Source organism: Phocoena sinus, chromosome 2 (assembly GCF_008692025.1).
Source record: "Phocoena sinus isolate mPhoSin1 chromosome 2, mPhoSin1.pri, whole genome shotgun sequence".
NCBI lineage: Eukaryota > Metazoa > Chordata > Mammalia > Artiodactyla > Phocoenidae > Phocoena > Phocoena sinus.
Genome location: NC_045764.1, coordinates 51,718,961 through 51,739,777, shown reverse-complemented (window position 1 = coordinate 51,739,777; position 20,817 = coordinate 51,718,961). Strand labels below are relative to the sequence as shown.

Sequence of the window (20,817 nt, the reverse complement as noted above, 5' to 3'; positions counted from 1 at the left end):
TATTTTCAACAATGCTCCAGGCATGGGGAATTTCCATGGGCTCCAAAATCAGGTCAGTCCCTTCCATCATCGAGGAGGATTCCAGATCCCATGATAATGTGACACAGAGATTGTTGGGGAGCAGAGAGGGTAAATGGCAACAGCCACTTTGGGCTCAATTTCTTCAAGTTTCTTAAGGTAAAAACTTCAGTAATTGATTTAAGATGGTTCTTCTCTGCTATTCAAACATTTATAGCTATAAATTCCTAAGCACTGCTCTAGTACATCCCACAAATTCTGATATATTGTATTTTCACTATCATTCAGTTCAAAATTTGTTTAATTTCTAAATGTCTGAGTTTGTCCTAGACATGTTATTGTTGTTGATTTCTAACAGAATTCCATTGCAGTTAGGGAATATACCCTTAAGATTTCAGCCTTTTAAAATTTACTGACACGTATTTTATTGCCAGCATATGGTTTATCCTAGTGTCCACAGCATGCACACAAAAGAATGTATATTCTGAAGGTATTGGATGCAATTTTCAAAAATATTAGGTCAATGTGTTTGATAATGGTTTTTAGATTTTTCTATAGTTATTGATTTTTTTATATCTAGATGTTCTATCAATTGCTGAGAGATGTTAAAATCTCCAACATTCAAGACTGTGAAACTGTCCATTTCTCCCTTTAACACATATTTTGAAGTTCCCTTCAAATTTTTTGCGTCACGTATTTTGAAGTTCTCTTCCTGGGTGTATGCACATTTTATGACTATTATTCTTCCTAATGAAGTGCCCCATATGTCCCTGTGAAATGTCTCTCTTTAGTTCTGGTAATAGTCTATGTCTTGCAATCTATTTTATATGATATTAACATAGCCACTCGGGCCTTCACATGCTTGCCATTTGCATGACATATTTCCATGATATATCCCATCCATTCATCCACTTTCAACCTACCTGTACCTTTATATTTAAAGTATTATCTTTGTAGTCAGCACGTAATTGAGTTTTGTCTACTTACCTTTCTGATAATTTCTAACTTTTAATTGGAGTGTTCAGTCCATTAATGTTTAATATAATTATTGATATAGTTGAGTTTAGATTTACCATTTTATTATTTGTTTTCCATCTGTCTCCTCTATTGTCCCTCTTCTTCCCTTTACTACCATTTTTTTTCTTTGTACTATCAGAACATTTTTTAACATTCCATTTTAATGTCTCCATTGACAGTTTAGCTATACTTCTTTGCATTATCTTTTTTTTTTTTTTTTTTTACTGGTTACTCTGAGGATTGGAATATATAAACTGAACTGTTCAAAAACATTACCAGGATTTGTACGGAGGTTATTATAAGCTTCCCATTTGTGTCTAAAAGCTCAAATACTTTTGGACATTACAAAATCCTAAAAGCAGGAAAGTCAGAATTTTACAAAATATATGTATAAGCATTGTACCATAATTTACTATTTATGTGATTACTCTTCTTAAAAGTTTTAGAAAGCACCAAATGCAATTAGCTAAGTTACACAGGCACAGGCACTGCTTGGAGTTCTAAAAACCAGGTATGCATTGTGCCATATTATTACAGGAAAAAAAAGCAACGATGGAGGAAATAAAAAAATCTAGACAAAAACCTAAAACTTGACTAATAATTCAACACAGAACAAAGAGCCAGAAAGTCAGATGGTATAATGTTCCCAAACAGAATTTCCCCAAGTAATATTACTTTTTTGTTAATGAAAAACTAAAAATTTAGAAAAGCATCAAAGCAAAAACCAGCATTCTCTAATAACTACTGTCAACACTGATGATAGACTTCTTTCAGCTTTCCTTCTATACATTTTAAAAAATTACTCGTAATTGTAATCATAGTCTAATTACTTAATTTTTCCTCTATATTTGGGCACTGAAAATGCCTCCATTTTAAAAATTATATATAATAAAGGGTAAAATTTTCATACAGAAAATAATTCCTGTACTTAAGACTGCTTCCTTGGAATAAATTAATAGAAGTAGATATATTGGCAAAAAAATCTCCCATTTCTCAGGATCTAACATACTACTAAACTTCTTTCCACAACTGCTTTAATAAACTTCTACCATCAATGTTCCTGTTTCATCACATTTGGGATTACCATTTGTAAAATCTTTCATTTTTGAAAAGCTAAAAATAATTTCTCACCATTCTGCTATGGATTTTTCTAATCACTTATCTCTTTCATTTATTTTCTTGTGTTTCATCAAGAGGATTTTACCTACTGTACCAAGAGAAGACCTGAGACACTTATCAGGTGTCTCATCTCAGGTTCCTCCAGGGATGTGTTTTATGGAATTAACTTCTAGAGCTTCAGCTGACCGCCCTCCAGGTCAGTTTGCATAAACACTGAATCTGAAGATAAAGAAACACACTAGCTAATATAGGGTCTCTTAATGTTACTCTCTTGAAATGTCCAGTGTAGTATTAGAATTTTCAGAAAGATTCAAAATGGAAAAATGAATATAATAATAGTGGGTTTCTTAAAATTCACACTCTTATAGTAGTGACTCTTCCCCATAATTCCAACAGCACACTAACCTGGTCAGAAAGATTACCAGGATTTGGACAGAGGTACTATTATATGCATCACATTTGTGTTTAGAAACACTAATATTTTTGGACATTATAAAACCCTAAGTGTTCATCATTTTGAAGCAGGATACTTGAAAGTAAAGCAGCAAAATATCACTTATCTGCACAGGCCAACATTTTGTATCTACAAGGTCTAATATGTCTACTAGTCACGTGTGGCTACTGAGCACTTGAAACGTGGCTAGCGTGCCTGCAGAACTGAATTTTTTGTTTACTTTAAATGTAAATACAGGCACATATTTTATTGCACTTCACTTTATTGCACTTCAGAGATACTGACTGCAATTTTTCCAAATTGAAGGTTTGTGGCAACCCCTCCTAGATCAAGTCCATCAGTGCCATTTTCCAACAGCATTTGCTCACTTTCTGTCTCTGTATCACATTAGGATAATTCTCAAAATATTTCAAAATTTTTCATCATTATTATACTTGTTATGGTGATCAGTGATCTTAGATGTGACTATTTTAATTATTTAGGGTTGCCATGAATCACGCCCATAATAAGACAGTGAACTTAATCAATACATGCTGTTATGCGTTCTGACTGCTCCACCAACCAGCCTTTCCCCAGTCTCTCTCCCTCTCCTCAGGCCTCCCTGTCCCCTGGGACACAACAATATTGAAATCAGGCCTTTAACTGTTCAAATGAAGAGTCACATGTCTCTCACTTTAAATCAAAAGCTAGAAATGATTACACTTAGTGAGGAAGGCATGTTGAAAACTGAGATAGGCCAAAAGCTAGGCTTCTTGTGCAAAACAGGTAGACAAGTTGTGAATGCAAAGGAAATGTTCTCGAAGGAAATTAAAAGTGCTAATCCAGTGAACACAGGAATAATAAGAAAGCAGAGCAGACTTTTTGCTGATATGGAGAAAGTCTGAGTGGGCTGAATAGAAGATCAAACCAGCCACGACATTCCCTAATTTAGCCAAAGTCTAATTCAAAGCAAGGCCCTAACTCTCTTCAATGATGTGAAAGCTGAGAGAGGTGAGGAAACGTCCAAAGAACAGTCTGAAGCTAGCAGAGGTTGATTCATGAGGTTCCAAGAAAGAAGCCAACTCCATAACATCAAAATGCAAGGTGAAGCAGCAAGTGCTGATGTAGAAGCTGCAACAAATTATCCAGAAGATAATTAATGAAGGTGGCTACGCTAAACAACATGTTTCAGTATGGATGAAACAGCATTATATTGGAAGAAGATGCTACCTAGGACTTTCATAGCTAGAGAAGAGAAGTCAAAGCACGGCTTCAAAGTTTCAATGTTAGGAGCTAATGTAGCTGGTGACTTTAAGTTGAAGCCAGTGTACATTTACCATTCCCAAAACCCTAGTGCCCTTAAGAATTCTACCAAATCTACTCTGCCTGTGCTCTATAAATGGAAAAACAAAGCCTGGATGACAGCACATCTGTGTACAACACGGTTTACTGAATATATAAAGTTCGACGTTGAGATCCACTGCTCAGAAATAAAGACTCCTTTCAAAATATTACTGCTCATTGACAATGCACCTAGTCATCCAAGAGCTCTGATAGAGATATACAATGAGATTAATGTTGTTTTCATGCCTAACACAATATCCATTCTGCAGTCCATGGATCAAGGAGTAATTTCGACTATGAAGTTTTATTATTGAAGAAATACATTTCCTAAGGCTACAGCTGCCATAATTAGTGATTCCTCTGATGGATTTGGGCAAAGTAAATTGAAAACTTTTTGGAAAGGATTCACCATTCCAGATGCCATTAAGAACATACATAATTCATGGGAAGGGGACAAAATATCAATATTAACAAGAGTTTGGAAGAAGTTGACTCCAACCCTCATGGATGCCTCTGAGGGGTTCAAGACTTCAGTGCAGGAAGTAACTGCAGATTACTTAGCAAGAGAACTAGAATTAGAAGTGGAGCCTGAAGATATGACTGAATTGCTGCAATCTCATGATAAAATTTTAACAGGTGAGGAGCTGCTTCTCAGGGATGAGCAAAGAAAGTGATTTCTTGAGATTGAATTTACTCTCAGTGAAGATGCTGTGGAGGTTGTTGAAATCACAATAAAGGATTTAGAATAGTACATAAACTTAGTTGATAAAGTAGCAGTAGAGTTTAACAGAATTGACTCCAATCTTGAAAGCAGTTCTGCTGTGAATAAAATGCTATCAAACACACTGCATGCTACAGAGAAATCATTCGTGAAAGGAAGAGTTAATCAATGGTGGCAAACTTCATTTTTGTCGTATTTTAAGAAATTGCCACTCCAGCCTTCAGCAACCACCACCCTGGTCACTCAGTAGCCATCAACATGAGGGAAGATCCTCCACCAGCAAAAAGATTATGACTCACTGAAGGCTCAGATGATGGTTAGCAATTTTTTAGCAATAAAGTATTTTTTAACTAAGATATGTACATTGTTTCTTTAGACACTGGGAAACCAAAAAATTCATGTGACTCCCTCTGTTGCAATATTCGCTTTATTGTGGTGGTCTGGAACCAACCCTCAGTACCTCTGAGGTATGCCTGCTGCCACATGTGCTATAGACAGCACAGGTTTAGATTAAACTAAAGAGAGCCTCACTTTTTTTTTTCCTTTTGGAATATAGACAGTATTAGCAATTCAAGTCAAACTTGCTCATTTCCTCAATGAAACTGGATTTCTCCCAAGCAGCAGCAAGCATACTTCACATACCTGCTCCACAACCAGGCTTCCCTCTGTGGTCACATGGCTGTCACCACAGCACAGGCAACCTCTTAGCTCTGAGTTTTGAAAGCTCTGTGTGATCACTCATTGGTGGTTTCATGATGCAGGTGTACACATTTAATTGTAAGGTCTGCTCCTTTAATGTACTTGAGATTAAAAATTTCTGGTAGGGTAAATGGCTGATATTAAACATCTATATCCTTTCTTCTTTTCAATTGCTTTGGCTATCTTTCCCCTGCTCATTCAGTAAATGACAACTCTTTTTTTTCTTCCTGATCCTCAGCCCCCAAACCTGTTATTCTTAATTTCTTTCCCTCTCACCTCATAGCCCATCTATCAGCACATACTGTTGACTCCATTTTCAAAATATATCCAGAATCCGACCACTTCTCAACACATTCACTGCTATCATGTAGCCCAAGCCACGAACATCTCTCACCTGAGCTATTCCAAAGTGTCCAGACAGGTTTTCCTACTTCTCCTCTGCTCCTCCACAATCTATCTTCCTCAGAGCAGCCAGAGTGAGCCCTTAAGGTAAGTTCATATTGTTGCTCAGTTGAGAAGTATTCAATGGCACCCCCATTCTCACTCAGAACAAAGTCCAAAGTCTTTTCCATGCCTTCTAGGAGCTACAGAACATGTCAGCTGACTCTCTTTAGCCCTGTTTGCCCCCCTCTCCCATTACTCTGCTCCAGCCACTGTCTTCCTGGCTTTTTCTTGAAAGTGCTAAGCATGTTCCCAGCCTAGAGTTTTTACTTTAACACTTTTCCTTTAACACTTTTCTCCCAGATACACACATGGTTTGTTCTTCGTTTCTTTCAGGCCTCAGCTAACATGTCACATTAGAGGCCTTCCCTGAATACCTAATTTAAAACAGAAGCCTGTACCTCTTTATCCCTTCTCTGCTTCCTTTTTCTTCATGACTTGATATCATATATTTACTGTCAACTACTGAAATGTAAATGCCACAACAGCAGTGACTTTATTTTGTTACTGTATTCCCAGCCCTCAGAACAGTGCCTGGCACATAGCAGTGCTCAATAAATACGTGTGGGGTGCAAGGAAATGAGGCTGCAGTCCTGACCAGGCAGCAGTGCCTGAGGTCTTGGGCCCTTTCACTAAGCTCCCAATACTACACCCAGTGAGCTTTCTACAACACACAGCTGTTTCTCCCACTCCTCTCTGTCAAATGGCTCACCACTGTCCCCCAAATAAATGACCAGATATGCTCCAATCGTACTGAATTTTTTTCAGTTCCTAAAACCAAACATGCTCCCTTTCTTCTTCAGCTCTTTACTCAGTGTCTTCTGTGTTTGAAAGAACCCCACACCTCCACCCTTCCAGCACCCCATGCAGCCTCACCTTTCAAGACCTTGATGCAAACCATGCCTTCTCTAGTAAGTCTTCCATGCCATTCCCACCACCTTTGCCCCAACAAATGGGGTGGTCTTTTATACACGGCGCTTAGCTCACTCTGCTGGGACTGCGTTGTTTTCTTACAGGTCATACAGAATCATGGTTAAGACAATGGGTTTGAATCCTGGCTCTACAATTTATGAAGTGAATGACTGTGAGCAAATTACTTACCATCCTGTGGCTCAGTTTTCTCAGTGGAAAAATTACTACTTACCCTCACAGAATAGTTGTGAGGAATTAGGCTGATACTAAATGCTCAACAAATGTTGGCTACAAATCCATCCACCCACTAAACTATGAAGTGCCAGAAGGCGAGCACAATGATTACGTCCGTATCTCAGGGCCTGGCCAGAGCCTGGCATACGTTACGTGCTCAATGAATATTTGCTGAATAAATATAAGAATAAGTGACCAACTGGCCACCTCATCCTCATCTAACTATCTATATGAATTCTACCTCAGAGGTGGGGGAGGGGAGAGAGAGGGAAAGAGGAAGGTGAACCCTTGTTTCTTGTGCATTTCTTTGCTCACTTTCCCATATTTGAATCTTTGACTGCATTTCACCTTAATGTCCATCACAAAATAAACGTATTAACAGGAGGGGATCAATCTAACTGGAAGTTTATAAGCTCTTAAAGAAACTGTGGTTTAAGGAAAAGAGCAGGTATGATGAATTCAGGGACTTTTCTAATCCCACCTGGCCCATTTTCAATCAATACTTTTTAATAAAAAGAAAAGGATCAGGGGCTTCCCTGGTGGCACAGTGGTTGAGAGTCTGCCTGCTAATGCAGGGGACACAGGTTCGAGCCGTGGTCTGGGAAGATCCCATATGCCGTGGAGCAACTGGGCCTGTGAGCCACAACTACTGAGCCTGCGCGTCTGGAGCCTGTGCTCCGCAACAAGAGAGGCCGTGATAGTGAGAGGCCCGCGCAGTGCGATGAAGAGTGGCCCCCGCTTGCCACAACTAGAGAAAGTCCTCGCACCCAAACGAAGACCCAACACAGCAAAATTAATTAATTAATAAACTCCTACCCCAACATCTTCTTTAAAAAAAAAAGAAAAAAAGAAAAGGATCAGCCTTGTCTCTGTAAGGCTGGGGAACAATTATTTTAGATAACTGGTGTTTGTTTCCTCTTTCTCTCTCTCATTGAGAATAGTACAGATACAGGTTCTGTCCTCATGAAGCCTCAGACTAACAAGAATAGAATTAAATAGAATACTACAAAAATAATTCATTATGCTTGTGATAGGAACTACAATAAAAAGGTACAGAGCCCAATAGTATCACATGATAGAAGGATCTGACCAAGTCCGGATGGTAAGGGAAGGCTTCCCTGAGAAAGTGTAGGGAGAAGTGAGGGAGAGGCAGGTAGGAGCCAGGCGAAGGTGGCAGCAGTGCAGGGAGCAGAGGAAACCCAGCAGGTCCTGGGCACACGCCTCTGAGCTCAGTGAGTCTGAAAGAACGCAGATGGGCTGCGGCTCAAAGACAAGCTGGAAAGATATCGCAGAGGAGCAGACGCTGCAGGGCCGTGTAGGTCACATTAAGGACTCAATATTGTCCCAAGAGAAGTGGGAAACCACCAACGGATTTTAAAAGGAAATATTTTAATTGTCATTTTTAACAGATCACTCCATTTAGAGACTGGTTGGAAGGGGGCAGGACTGGAAGCAAGGACGAAAGAGACATCATAACTGTCCTGGTGAGGAACAAGGTTTCCTTGCCCAAAGGTGGGGCAGTGCCTCCAACGAAAGGAAGTGAAAAGATCTGACAACTATTTAGAAGGATGGTTTCTAGATTTCTGGCACAGCAGTCATAGGCTGTAGTGCCATCTACTGCAAAAGAACATGGTCAAAGCAGCAGCTCATGCTGCGCTGTGTTGTGAGCCACAACTGTGGAGAAGCTGAACAGGCAGCTGGGTACACTGGTCTAGAAATCAGAAGCCAGGCCTAGACTAAATACAGAGCAAGTCTAAGCAGCACATGCGGCCAACGGGAGCAAGGAGGAGGAGGTCTCTCCTATTTGTGTTTCCAAATCGATACATAATGTGCTATTAAAAACTACTCCCTGAATCTCTTATTGTACTAGGGTAAAAGGAGGAAGTAAAAGGTGCTATACAAGAATAAGTGAGGGGCTTCTGCAAAATATGTAATTTTGTTGTTTTAAAATTTTATATGGAAATGTAAAGTGCTAAGAATAGCCAAGATATCCTTAAAGAACAAGGAGAGGAGATTTGCTCCCCCAGATATTAAAACTTATTAGAGAATAATAATAATTTACAACAATATTATACTGACCCAGGGATATAACAACAGACAATAGAACTAACGGAACCATGTGTATATAAAAACTTTATACCTGAGTTGGCAAGACATAACAATGAGGAAAGAAAGGACGATTTAGGCTACCTTTATGTATGCAATTGTACCTGACCACCTCATGTTATACACCAAAACCAATTCTGGATAGATTAAAGACCTAAATGCCATGAAACATTTTAGAAAAAAATATAGGCAAATAATGACCCTGTGGTATGATGTACAAGACACAAAAAGCACAAACCATAAGCCAAAAGAAAAATACAGTTTACCTACTTAAAATGCAAACTTCTGCTCCCAAAAAACAAGCAAAACAACAATGTGGAAAAGCTACAAGCTGGGAGAAGACTGTTGCAACATATAACTAACAGCAGAGAATACATAAACAACTCCTACAAGTCATAAGAAAAAGACAAGCAAGCAGCCCAGTCTTGCAATGCTTTGTTACTCATATGTCATTTTCGGGAAAAAAGGAGGCAAGCAAATCACACAGAGGAAGAGCAAACCACTTAGTGATACACTCCTGGCAAAGGCAGGGGACTGGGCACCCTCCCACCTGGTTAAGGGCAGAGCCATTAACAACCTTCTTTGGAGGACAATTTGTCAATATCCATCAAAACAACAACAACAACAACAAAACCCAACAACCCTTTGATGTGGCAATTGTACTTCTTGGAATTATCCAAGAGATAAATTCACATATGTAAAAAGATTAGTCAAGGACATTCTCTGTAATACTGTATCTAGAAGCAGAAAAATGAAAAGTTAGAATGTCCAACAATGGGGAATAAGTTTAAATAAATTACATCTATACAATGGAATCAATGACAAGGAACTATCACTTAGAGAAACTGTTTTGTAAAAAAAATCAAGATGCAGAACAGACGATTAACAAAAGAGAAGCAGGCTAGAAGATGGAGGGTGGAAAATATGCACACTTATATGCACAGACTATCTCTGCAGGGACACAAAAGAATCCAGTAAGAGTGACTGCCTCTGGGAAGGAGAGGAGGGGCCAGTGCTGAAGAGCAGACATTTCCCCCTCACTGAACAGTCCGTATCACCTTTCGTTTTGTTTTTAACCATGTATATATATGTATGTGTTACCTCCTTAATAAAATGTCCTACTGAGAAAATTTCATCCACTCAAAAAATAAAAAAGAATGGTTTAAACAAACGATAGTATATCCATACTAATAAATACTATATCTAGCAGTTGAACAGAGTAAACCTATATGTATTAATACTGAATAGGTACAAAGTTCCTTTTTGGGGTAATGAAAATGTTTTAAAATTGGCTGTGGTAATGGATGCCCAACTCTATGAATACACTAAAAGCCACTGAATTGTACACTTTAAAAGGGTGAATTGTAACATATGTGAATTCTATCTCAATAAAAGCTGTTAAAAATATCTATACACACATACATACACAAAAAGAGAGAGGGGGATGGTGAGGAAATAGGATTCAGCAAACTGGGACCAGAGGCCGAATCCGGCACACCACTGGTTTTTATAAATATAGTTTTATCAGCACATGGCCACACTCATTCATCCACATATTGTCTATGGTTGCTTTCATGCTACAAAGGCAGAGTTGAGTAGTTAACAACAGAGACAGGAGGGCTCGCAAAGCCCCAAATCTTTACCATCTGGCCTTTTACAGAAAAAGTTTGCCAACCCAATATTAAAAAAGTCTTAAGTTATATACAGCTGAGCAAAAAATAACAATTGCAGAATAATACAGTCAGTATGATATCATTTATGTTCTAAAAACCACACACAACACAATAAGACATATTTTCTATAACTACATTTAGGAAATGATCTAGAAAGATAAGGACCAAACCAAACTCATACCCATGAGTTACGTCTGGGCAGGGGTAGGCAGATAAGGATTGGGAGTTGGCCAAAGGGGACTTTGGCTTTATTTGTAATTTATTTGAAAATGTATTTTATTTGTTTTAAGGAGACAAGTTCATATATTACCTGAGTCATTGAACTTTCTTTCTTAATTAATATTTAAAATATTTTAAAAGCAAGGCTGGCAGAAACAGGAAAGTAACAGGACTAGGTAGAATTTAAAAATGTGAGTTCTGATCTTGGTCTTAATATTACTAAGCACTGCCAGAATTTTAAGTATTCTGATCCTACACCCACTTCTTAGTTTTTTCAGCTCTTTCTCCTGGCATTCCTCTTACATTTCTCCTTCGTTGCCTTCAGAGCTGAGGTTTTCAAGTTTCAAGGTGAAATGAGATATGAGCAAGGGTGTCAGGGAGGGATGGAGGATGGCTACAAACGAGGCACAGGCTAGCAAATGGTGGTGTCCTGTCAACAGTCAACTATTTCGGGGATATAATTCTTATTTCAGGGCCACTCGGATGTGTGATGATTCCTAGTCTCAGGTACAGCAGGACTTTGCAGTAAGTCCATGCTTATAGCCTTTGTATTCCTATCTTCACATAATTCACAAGACCCTAAGAGAGCTGTGTGACTTCTAACATTTTCTGTACTTCAAATTAGTTTGCAAGTAAGTTTGACTAGTCTTGTAACAAAGTACACCATAGAAATGGAACTAAATGACTGTTAATAAGCAATCCAGGCCCTAGAATGGTACATAATGGATCCTGAGTCCCAACCAAGCTGTTTTACACCATAATTTACAAAAATAATATGGGTACAAATGTCAAAATACACTTGTTCATCTTTAGGAAAATAAATTAAGTGAAAATATAATGGGAGAAAAAAGTAAACTACTTTAAGACAATTAGTTACTATTAATTACAGGAATGGACAGTTTTTCAAGCAAAAACATTAAATGTCAAATGTAGTTTCCAACTGCATATGTTTACACAAAATTAGACCTCAGCTAACCAATCTTGTAGGATACCTAGAAACTATGTACAATTCTAGAAAAGGCAAGTGCTCTAAAACAGTAATAAAAGCAACTAAAATTTTTTTATGAAGAGGTAAATTCAAAAGGTAGGGTATCCTGAAGGCCATGGTATTATCAGGGGGCCTGTGTTAGCTCAGTTAGCTTGAGCAAGTCTCAAAAGGGGAGCTTGAGCAACTCTCAGTTGTTGGGACCACAGCCACTTCTGCTTCTGAAACAAAGCAACTTGACAACCTGAAGAAGGACTGCTTTTGGTTGATATAATCTGGGGAAATCTGGCTATATAGAAACTAGAGTTACAAGGGGAAAAAAGCACATTCAACAAACTGATTTTTTAGACAATCTGGTTTTAAACAAGACTCAGCATAATTTTAACACATCTTCACAAAGGAGAGAATAAGAAGTCGAGTATTAGCAAAAAGAAGCATTAGAAATTATATACACAAGCACTCATATATTTTAAACTCAGTAGAATTTCATTTTAAGTTTCTCCTTGGGAAAAAAGGGTTTGCTTCTAATAAACTCACCTCCATGTTCTAGAAATACTCGAACACATCTTTCCTTTCCTCTTGCTGCAGAGAAATGAAGCAGGGTCCAGCCATTAGCATCCCGGCCATTTGGAGAATAGCCTTGTTCTAACATCTTTCGTACCGTGTGAACATCCCCGGCAGCCACTGCAGCTTGAATCTGCAACTCTTCCTGGAGTTCAGGGTTCCTTCGACAATGGTGGTGTAACATCCTAGCTGAGTCCACTTTTTACAAAGGATTCATTAGGTCACAGGGATCAGCCTTGAAGGGTAGGTAGAATACATAAAATTTAGAATACTTGACACCTGACAGTGTGTTCATTAAATAGCACAGAAGTTTCCATTGCTAAATCATGTAAACTTTAGTGATGACAGTTCATACTACTATAACAAATTAACATGTAACAGTTTTGACCAAAACTTTCAGTTATTTCCCTAAGATTATAAAAGATTTCAAAAAGAAAGTGAGGCATAAAGCCCTAAAATGCCAAAACAGGAAATTTCTTCTGCAGCCTTTTGTAAACTCAAAGCAAACACCAATGAACACAACATTTATTTTAGGTAAAATGGAAAGTGATGCTAGGTAGCTGAAGATGGAGACAACAGAGGAAGCAAATGAGTACTTGTCTTAGAAGTTCGCATTTACCTGATGCACACGGAAAATTTAAGTTATAAACCATTCAAGGATTCTATTACAGATCAGTGAGTACATATCGAGTATCAAATGGACAATTCATAGACTAGGACTAAAGACCTCCAGCTATGAGAAGTAGTCTAAAATTTTAAAAAAGCAAAAACCTTTAGGCTGGTCCCCTAAAGTATTTCAACAATATTTTATTTTTAGCCCCAAAGAGTGGAAAGTTGGGGGGAAGGGGAAGTGGGCGGGGTTTAAGTAAATTAGACGAAAATGTATAGATTATATTTACTTTCCTTTTGTTTCTGTCTCTTTCTATCCTCCCCACTTTATGTCCTCTGAGGCACAATTTACTACGACTCTTTTTCTGCCACATTTCTTTTGCACTTTTCTAATTTCCATTTTCCAGAAGTTTTATTCTACAAATACTCAAAGTAGCAAGATCATACAAAATATTTAAAAACTAAAGGAATCTAAACAATCTGTTGATTAACCACATGAAAAAGGTAAAAGCAGTATATAGAATTCCAACACTCTCTAATAAGTCACAAGAGAGGTGTGTACTCAAACTCAATGTAAAATGAGATCTCCTTCATGCAAACAGGGAAGTCCAAACTGAACTGGTGAAAAGTTACATCTTATATGTGTGTATACAAAAACTTTTTTAGTGCATTTTTAAGCTTTTAAATACATACAGAAACTTAAACTATATAATTCTAGGAAGCCATTCCATCTGGGCTAACTTTAAGGTATAGATTAAACTCACCTCCTAATTAGTAGCTTCCATTTCTAAAAATAAAAAATTATGTGAAAGTCCTTTAAAGACATTCTGGTCTCATATGTAGGTTAGACATCTTGGGATAATCTCGTTACCAATAATAGTTTACCTTCCAAGACTTCTCCTTATAGACTGTACAAAGGTCAACTTAAGCCTAACTTAGGTCATAATTTAGGTCATATTATCACAGCTTAATAGTATAATCACATATCCTACTTTGTTTCATACATAGGAAATGGTTATTACAAAACTCCTAAGTATCACTACTAAGTAATGTAATTTAAAAATATCAGGCTATCTCCTCAAGGAAAATTGGGAAATTAGAAATTTCCTGACAATTTGTTTTCTTAATAAACGTGATTTCCCCCATCTCTTCACTTACTTTTTCAACTGACACTAAAATTAAGTCTCTTGTCTTAGAAATTTTAAAACCAAGAATCCTTTTAGAATAGGTTTTTGCTTATTTTTAGCATTATAAGGAAAGATGAAGACCATCAGAAGGAGTTAATAGAAACTACTACCATATACTCAAAACAATCATCTTTAACAGATTTTTCTTTTTTAATTGGGATGATCACCTTGGCACTTAAGGCATACTATGCAAGGAAAAAGATTCAAACAATATCAAAACAAACCTGGATTTTCTTTTAGCAAGTGCTGTGTTTAGTATGAATTAGGTGATCTGAAGGAGAAGTAAAAGCTAAATGGATTTTCCCCCAAAACAGCACAGATGACCTATGACCCTCAGTCACTTACCTTACGGGAAGAATGCCCCTTTTCCTGATACGTGGATTGCCTAATAACCATTGTGCACACACAGCATCGTGAGTAGGGGGCTCAGAGTGTGTCCAGATTCCAGTGTCAATGAGCTCTTTCTTAACCTAAAAACAAATGAAATAACAATCACGAGAAATTTTCTAAAAAAATAAAGAAACATAGCTGCCTGAGTAGTCTACCTTTTGATGAGCTTATATTTTAGCACTTTACAACAAACTTACAGAGCAAAGAAAGAACTTAAATCAATGCTTAGAAAAAATGATCGCAAATCTACATTAATCCGCAAGGTGGTACAGGATATGACTTATTTTCAGGAATTTTTTTTTTCTGAAAAGGCAGGGTTTTTTTTAATGAATAAGGAAAATAATAAATCACACACTTGGAATTTGGATGCAAACACAAATTCTTCTTTTTGCTCTATTCAAAATATATTTTCAGTACTGAATTACTTTTTAATTGACATCGCAAATTTCTTACTCTTTCTAAACAATTAAAATGAGAATATATCTGCATTCAATACAATAGGTGGCCAGGGTCAAAATGAAATCTATGACAACTAAAAGGAGATTTTCTTTAAACGCTGGTTCTTCATACATGCAAAAGGCATCACGTTAATAATTTTGAAACTTTTTTATTCCTTTATGCATACACCAAACTAGGTAAAAGATTAACAGTCTTGCCAGCTTCTCCATATGGATTCTGAAAAAATTCTCTACAACTAAAAGAATAGGGATCTTTCTCCATGTCAAATAAATCCTAGATCTGTGAATTCCATTAAGGTTAAGAACACAGGCAAAGTGACTTCCATGCATTACACCAGAATCCCTCTAGGAATTACTCACTGGGAGAACTGCCACCCCATCCCAGTGGGGTGGATGTGCTAATAAGCCCTCCATCACTTAAACAAGGAATGGTCAAGCTGCCTGGCAACCTGATGAGCTATGGAGAAAAGTGACAGTCATAGGTGGTGGTGGCTACAGACCAGAATTTTCAACCAATCCAAATTAGTATGGTCTACTTTGAACCTTTCCTCTTTTCACACCTTATTTTTCCTTGTCAAATTTCTTCAAGGAAGGCCAAAGACTTTGCAAACATGCACTTGGAAATAAATAATATTTGGTTTAAAACTCTGCTTAACACTTCTAACTGAACTAGGCATGATCAGAACAACTCCTACATGGCAAGCTGTAAAAAATGCACAGTTATCCTTACAGAAATGGCTGATTCTAAGACTGGGCAAGAAATATAGATGAGCCTAGAGCATCTCATAGTGCCAAAAAGCAAGGAAGTGCTCCAAGAAAAATGCAATGATGGGGGTATGTCAAAGGACACAGGAGCCAACCAAAAGAGCTCTCAATAGCCAAGATGGAACAATTCGAACAAGAAGATAGTCAAAGTACTATTAGAGTCTAACCCAAAGTACAGAATAAATATCAATAAGTCTGTATTGATATAAATACCTAATTAAATTTTAAAAGGGAGAGAAGAAACAAATCTCCTGTGCAAAATTCCAAATAATTTGTGTAAATTCTCTCCCCTCAAGGAGGTGGAGCACAACTCCTCTCTCCTTAAGTGTGACTTCCTTTCAAAGAGGATAGTATGGGGGACAGGGGAAGAAACTTTACAGTGGGAAACCTGAAAAACACTGCCTCAGCCAGGTGATCATGGTCAAAATCAAGAGTGCCAAGTCATGTTGTCAGTATGATATGATGAGAATGGCAATTTACCTCTGTGCTCTTTCTCCCCCAAACCCATAGACCTAGCCTAATCATGAGGAAAATATCAGACTAATTCCAATTGAGGGGCATTCCACAAAATACCTGACCAGTACTCTTCAAAATGTCAAGGTCATCAAAAGCAAGGAAACAAAGAAGTCTGAGAAACAGTCATAGCCAAGAGGAGCCTAAAGAGACGACTAAATGGAATGTGATATCCTAGATGGGATCCTAGAACAGAAAAAAGATATTAGGTAAAAACTAAAGAAATCTGAATACAGTATGGGTTTTAGTTAATAAGAATGTTCATTACTGGTTCATTAATTGTGGCAAACGTATCTATTAATATAAGATGTTAATTAGGGGAAGGTGAGTGTGCAGTATATGGGAATTCTGTATTACCTTCGCAATTTTTCCATAAATCTAGAACTGTACTAAAATAAAAAATGCAAACCAATGTCTCCAATGATAAGCCTGCAGCATTTCCACAAAGGAACATGTGATTACTTCACATGTGAGCTACACCTACAGTGCAAGAATGAACACCACTGAATGCCTTACTTCTAAGTGCATCCTCAGTACTCCCTGCCTCCCAAGAAAAGTGGAGATGACCCTCTACGGTCTTGAGTCTTTAAGAGTCCTTGTTCTTGTTGTTGCTTTCCATATAGCCATCATCACTTCCATGAATGCAGTGGAGTGGTGGGGAGGACATGTGAGGTGGGGGTTGAGGAGAATATGAAATGGTATTAATTTATTAATAATATCAAGAAAGGCTTTGTTGAAAGTCAAAGTGACTCAACTATTTCTCTCTTATAAGGAAGATGCACAAACAATATAGTAACTTGTGATAATCCCACATGGTCTGCTTCAATTAGACAAATGAAAGCCTACTGAGTGCCTGACACATGCCTGGCATACTACTAGCCTTTGGCCACTGGTATTATCCCTGGGTAGAACTTTAATAGAGAGTTCTGCATACTTCAAATGAATCAAATACTCCTAGAATGGTTAAGATCCTTTTTCTCTTTTCTGACAATACCAAGCTCTATAAATAATAACCATAGGTTTAAACCAAAAAAGCGCTTCAGTCTTTATGGGAAGACACACATAACATGCACACATGACCCCTGTCAACTGCATACCTTAAATTATGAAGGCCAATGACTTATTACCAAAATATCCTAATAGTTCAAAGCATCAGACGAGTTAATTTCATTCTGGTGTAATTTTATGAGAGTTTGTACTTACTAGAGTAGAACCATCCATGTATGTATAAGTACAGGGAAAAAAGACTATTGAACTTAGTAAATATAATATCCAGTGGTAAAGTTACCTATTAAAAACTACAAAGGAAGCCCAGAGATGAGAATGGAAAAAAGTCTATTCCCCCTCAAAAAGTGCAAGTTTGAAAGTCTGATAGCTCATGGTAGTGACCTATAAAATAAAAAAATATGGCAAAGGAGGCAATTTTCTAAATAAACATATGTACAATGTAAGTTGACTCAGAATGACTAAAACTCTGAGGGTGCAATCTTTAGAAATCCCATTCTAGGTTTCACAGTCAGAAAAAGAAAAAAAAAACATACTAACAAGGAAGACTTCAGAATTATGTATCAAAATGAGCTGCTTCCCAATGTATATCGCTTTTAGATAAGATTTTACTGCCCAATGTTAATGGTGTGTTTAAATTTTATGAATTCATCTTTTCTACTCTACACTTTTCTTAAAAAAGAAAACAATCTAGGCATCCGAGCTTTTATACTGTTGACCGTATTAGAAACTATAAATTTAGGAATTAAAATGTTGCCATCTAATTTCTATATAGATGCCAAATGAACCTCATTAAGTTAAAACCAAAGCCTTTTGCTTCATATAATTAAAAGAAATCTATATTCACAGAATAAAGAATAAAATAGCTATAAAACGAAATATATTTAAGATCTGTCTAAAATTATATAACTTCCACCAAATTTGTCCACATGTCCCCAGTTTCCTTTGACATAAATGATTAGTCATTAATGGCTTTTTACATATTATTTTCACTAAAAGGCCACACATTTTTTTGATTAAGTGACACACATTAGAACTGTGCTTTCAGATTTCACACAAACTAGAAACAAGATAACAGCTTGCTACTCAAAAGAAGAAATAAGCATTTCTTTGCAGAGTAAACAGAGATACAGGCTGGAAAGGAAAGAAAATCAGCAACTCCAAGGATACTGGCCCTGAGCAGAGAAAAATAGACAAAAAACAAAAAAACCAATAGTTCACAAGTCCTAAGAAGGAAGATGGATGCAGAAACACTACAATGCCCGAAGTGTGCAACATGGGTGAGATGGATGTTAACGAGGTCTACTCATATAACTAAGAGCCTGGAACCCAAAATGAAGTAGAAGTGTTATTTTAGTATCACTCAACAAAGCACCCTAGTGTTTAGGTTCCAAAACAAGTGAGGGTATCCCTTCAAATTACTGGGCCTCCAAATAACATAAGGAGTTATTATCATGCAAGACTTAATCTATAAGTCTCCTAAGTTCTAACAGAAAGACCAACAAATTTCATGAAACGTGGACAAGGCAACAGAGGAAATTTTGTAATTCACTTACCCAGACCCAATTCAAAGCATAAATCACAAGTATTATAAATGATGAAGTCTTGTCAGTCTTATCTCATTAACCCATTCTGGCATTACCACCTTAGCAACCTCACGTTGGTACCTAAGTTTGTAAGAAATGAGACAAGCATTCCACATAAGGCATGCCTTCTGTTGAGAATGAAATGAAAGGCTAAAAGTCACGTATCAGATATGCTTATAGAAACTACCTGACTTTAGACTTTTTAGGGACAGTATGTACTTCTGTGTTATCAAATAAAGAGATATTGTACGTGTCATAATTGTGAATGGCACCACTTTAGGTATGAAGAAAATAAGTACTGGCCATAGCATACTCAAAATACAACACTTCAATTAAAATCAGTGATTCTTCCTGTGTGATCATAAATCTTACGTGGTTACCAAAAAAATTGGGTGTTTAAAATTTTTTTTCCTTTCAAAACCATGTGACTGACAACAGAATTAACACAAAGTTAACTACCAGATTGAAAAAGATAAACTACCTAACTGGCGATGTTGGTAACGAAGTACTAAATTAAATATTTTACATGACTGGCATAATCTAGACCAAATACTCTCAATCATGCTAATATTAAGAACAGATGCTGACAATTTATATATATTCTGTAAACTTAGAAAAATAATTAAAAGCTGAGAGGATCAACGAAACATTTAAGCAATGAGAATGAACTCACTGGAAACCAGAGGAAAGCAGTGTTCCTCTCTTTACCTTACATACTTGACTCAGCACAGGTGATAATATCCCTCAGAAATGAAAACATGCTAGAGTTCAATCTAAAGCAGAAATATATTTAACTGAGAAGGCCTGAATAAAAAATACATAATTCATTTTTACCTTAAAAACATATTTCAAGTATTTTAGCATTTTTTAAAAGTTCTAAAGGAATCATTAGGCATTTCTCTAGTGATTCACATATTTAAATAATGAAAGACGCATTCTACCTAGCTTTTACTGAAATGAAGTGGACTACATATACATACAAAGGGTGCCCTAAATGCTCACTGTGTAATAGTCATTGGTAGATACTGATTTTAAATCCCATTCAGTAGCATACGCTCTCATTTTGGTGTCCAGTTCCAGGTTTCAAGAATATGCAAACCCTCAGAGCCCCTTAAAAGTTTCTTTAGCTGTACCTTGACAATTAGAAGAATCAGGAAAGACATTAATTTCCTTTTCTGGAAGGCAGAAAGTCCAGTAGAACAGAGTAAGTCAAAGATTTCCTAACAACTTCTGCTATTTTAAGTACTTCTTTGTACCTAAAATTCCCTAAACAATCTGAGATATTAAAATAACTCTGAGATTAACAAGTCACTTTATACTCCTGCTATTGGATGTTGGAGAAGCTATTCATTTGGCTAATTTCTGAATTAACTCTTACAGAATTTCCCTGTTCATATCCCCTCTTTAGGACTTACATGAATGTCCTAAACCTACCTTTAGTGCATTTTCAGAGGCAGCAACGAAATACAGCAGCAGAAATGTGATCACATGAATTAGATGCTTAAATTTCAATTTAACAAATTCTCTGTAAAGGTTTTGAAATGAGAAATCTTATGAAGAGTGCCAAAATAAAACCCTAGATTCTAAACACACCAAAACATTCTTTTGTTTTAAAATTCCTGACTGTCAAATGATTAACAAGATATTCTGTAAAGTTTTATAAGTATTAGAAAATGAGGTATAACAAATACGATTTATCTTTTTATAAGAGTTTCAGAGCCCATCCACATCTGTCACACAGAAACACACAGAAGCCCAAAGAGTTAATTATACATAAGTGCTTTGGGAGGGAGTATTGCTTTCATACCATTCATACTAC

General features: G+C 36.9%; 1 protein-coding gene across 3 annotated transcripts in view; it reads right to left on the bottom strand.

Moving 5' to 3' along the window:
- The window catches only part of ASB7 (ankyrin repeat and SOCS box containing 7), a 47,769-nt gene that overhangs the window by 25,635 nt on the left and 1,317 nt on the right, over positions 1-20,817 (bottom strand). For all 3 annotated transcript variants that reach the window (XM_032624548.1, XM_032624549.1, XM_032624550.1), the window contains exons 3-4: positions 14,627-14,751; positions 12,459-12,720 (exon numbers count right to left, since the gene is read on the bottom strand). In XM_032624548.1, coding sequence (XP_032480439.1) covers positions 12,459-12,669 — 211 coding nt within the window. In that variant the 5' untranslated portion in view covers positions 12,670-12,720; positions 14,627-14,751. The remainder of the gene's footprint in view (positions 1-12,458; positions 12,721-14,626; positions 14,752-20,817) is intronic.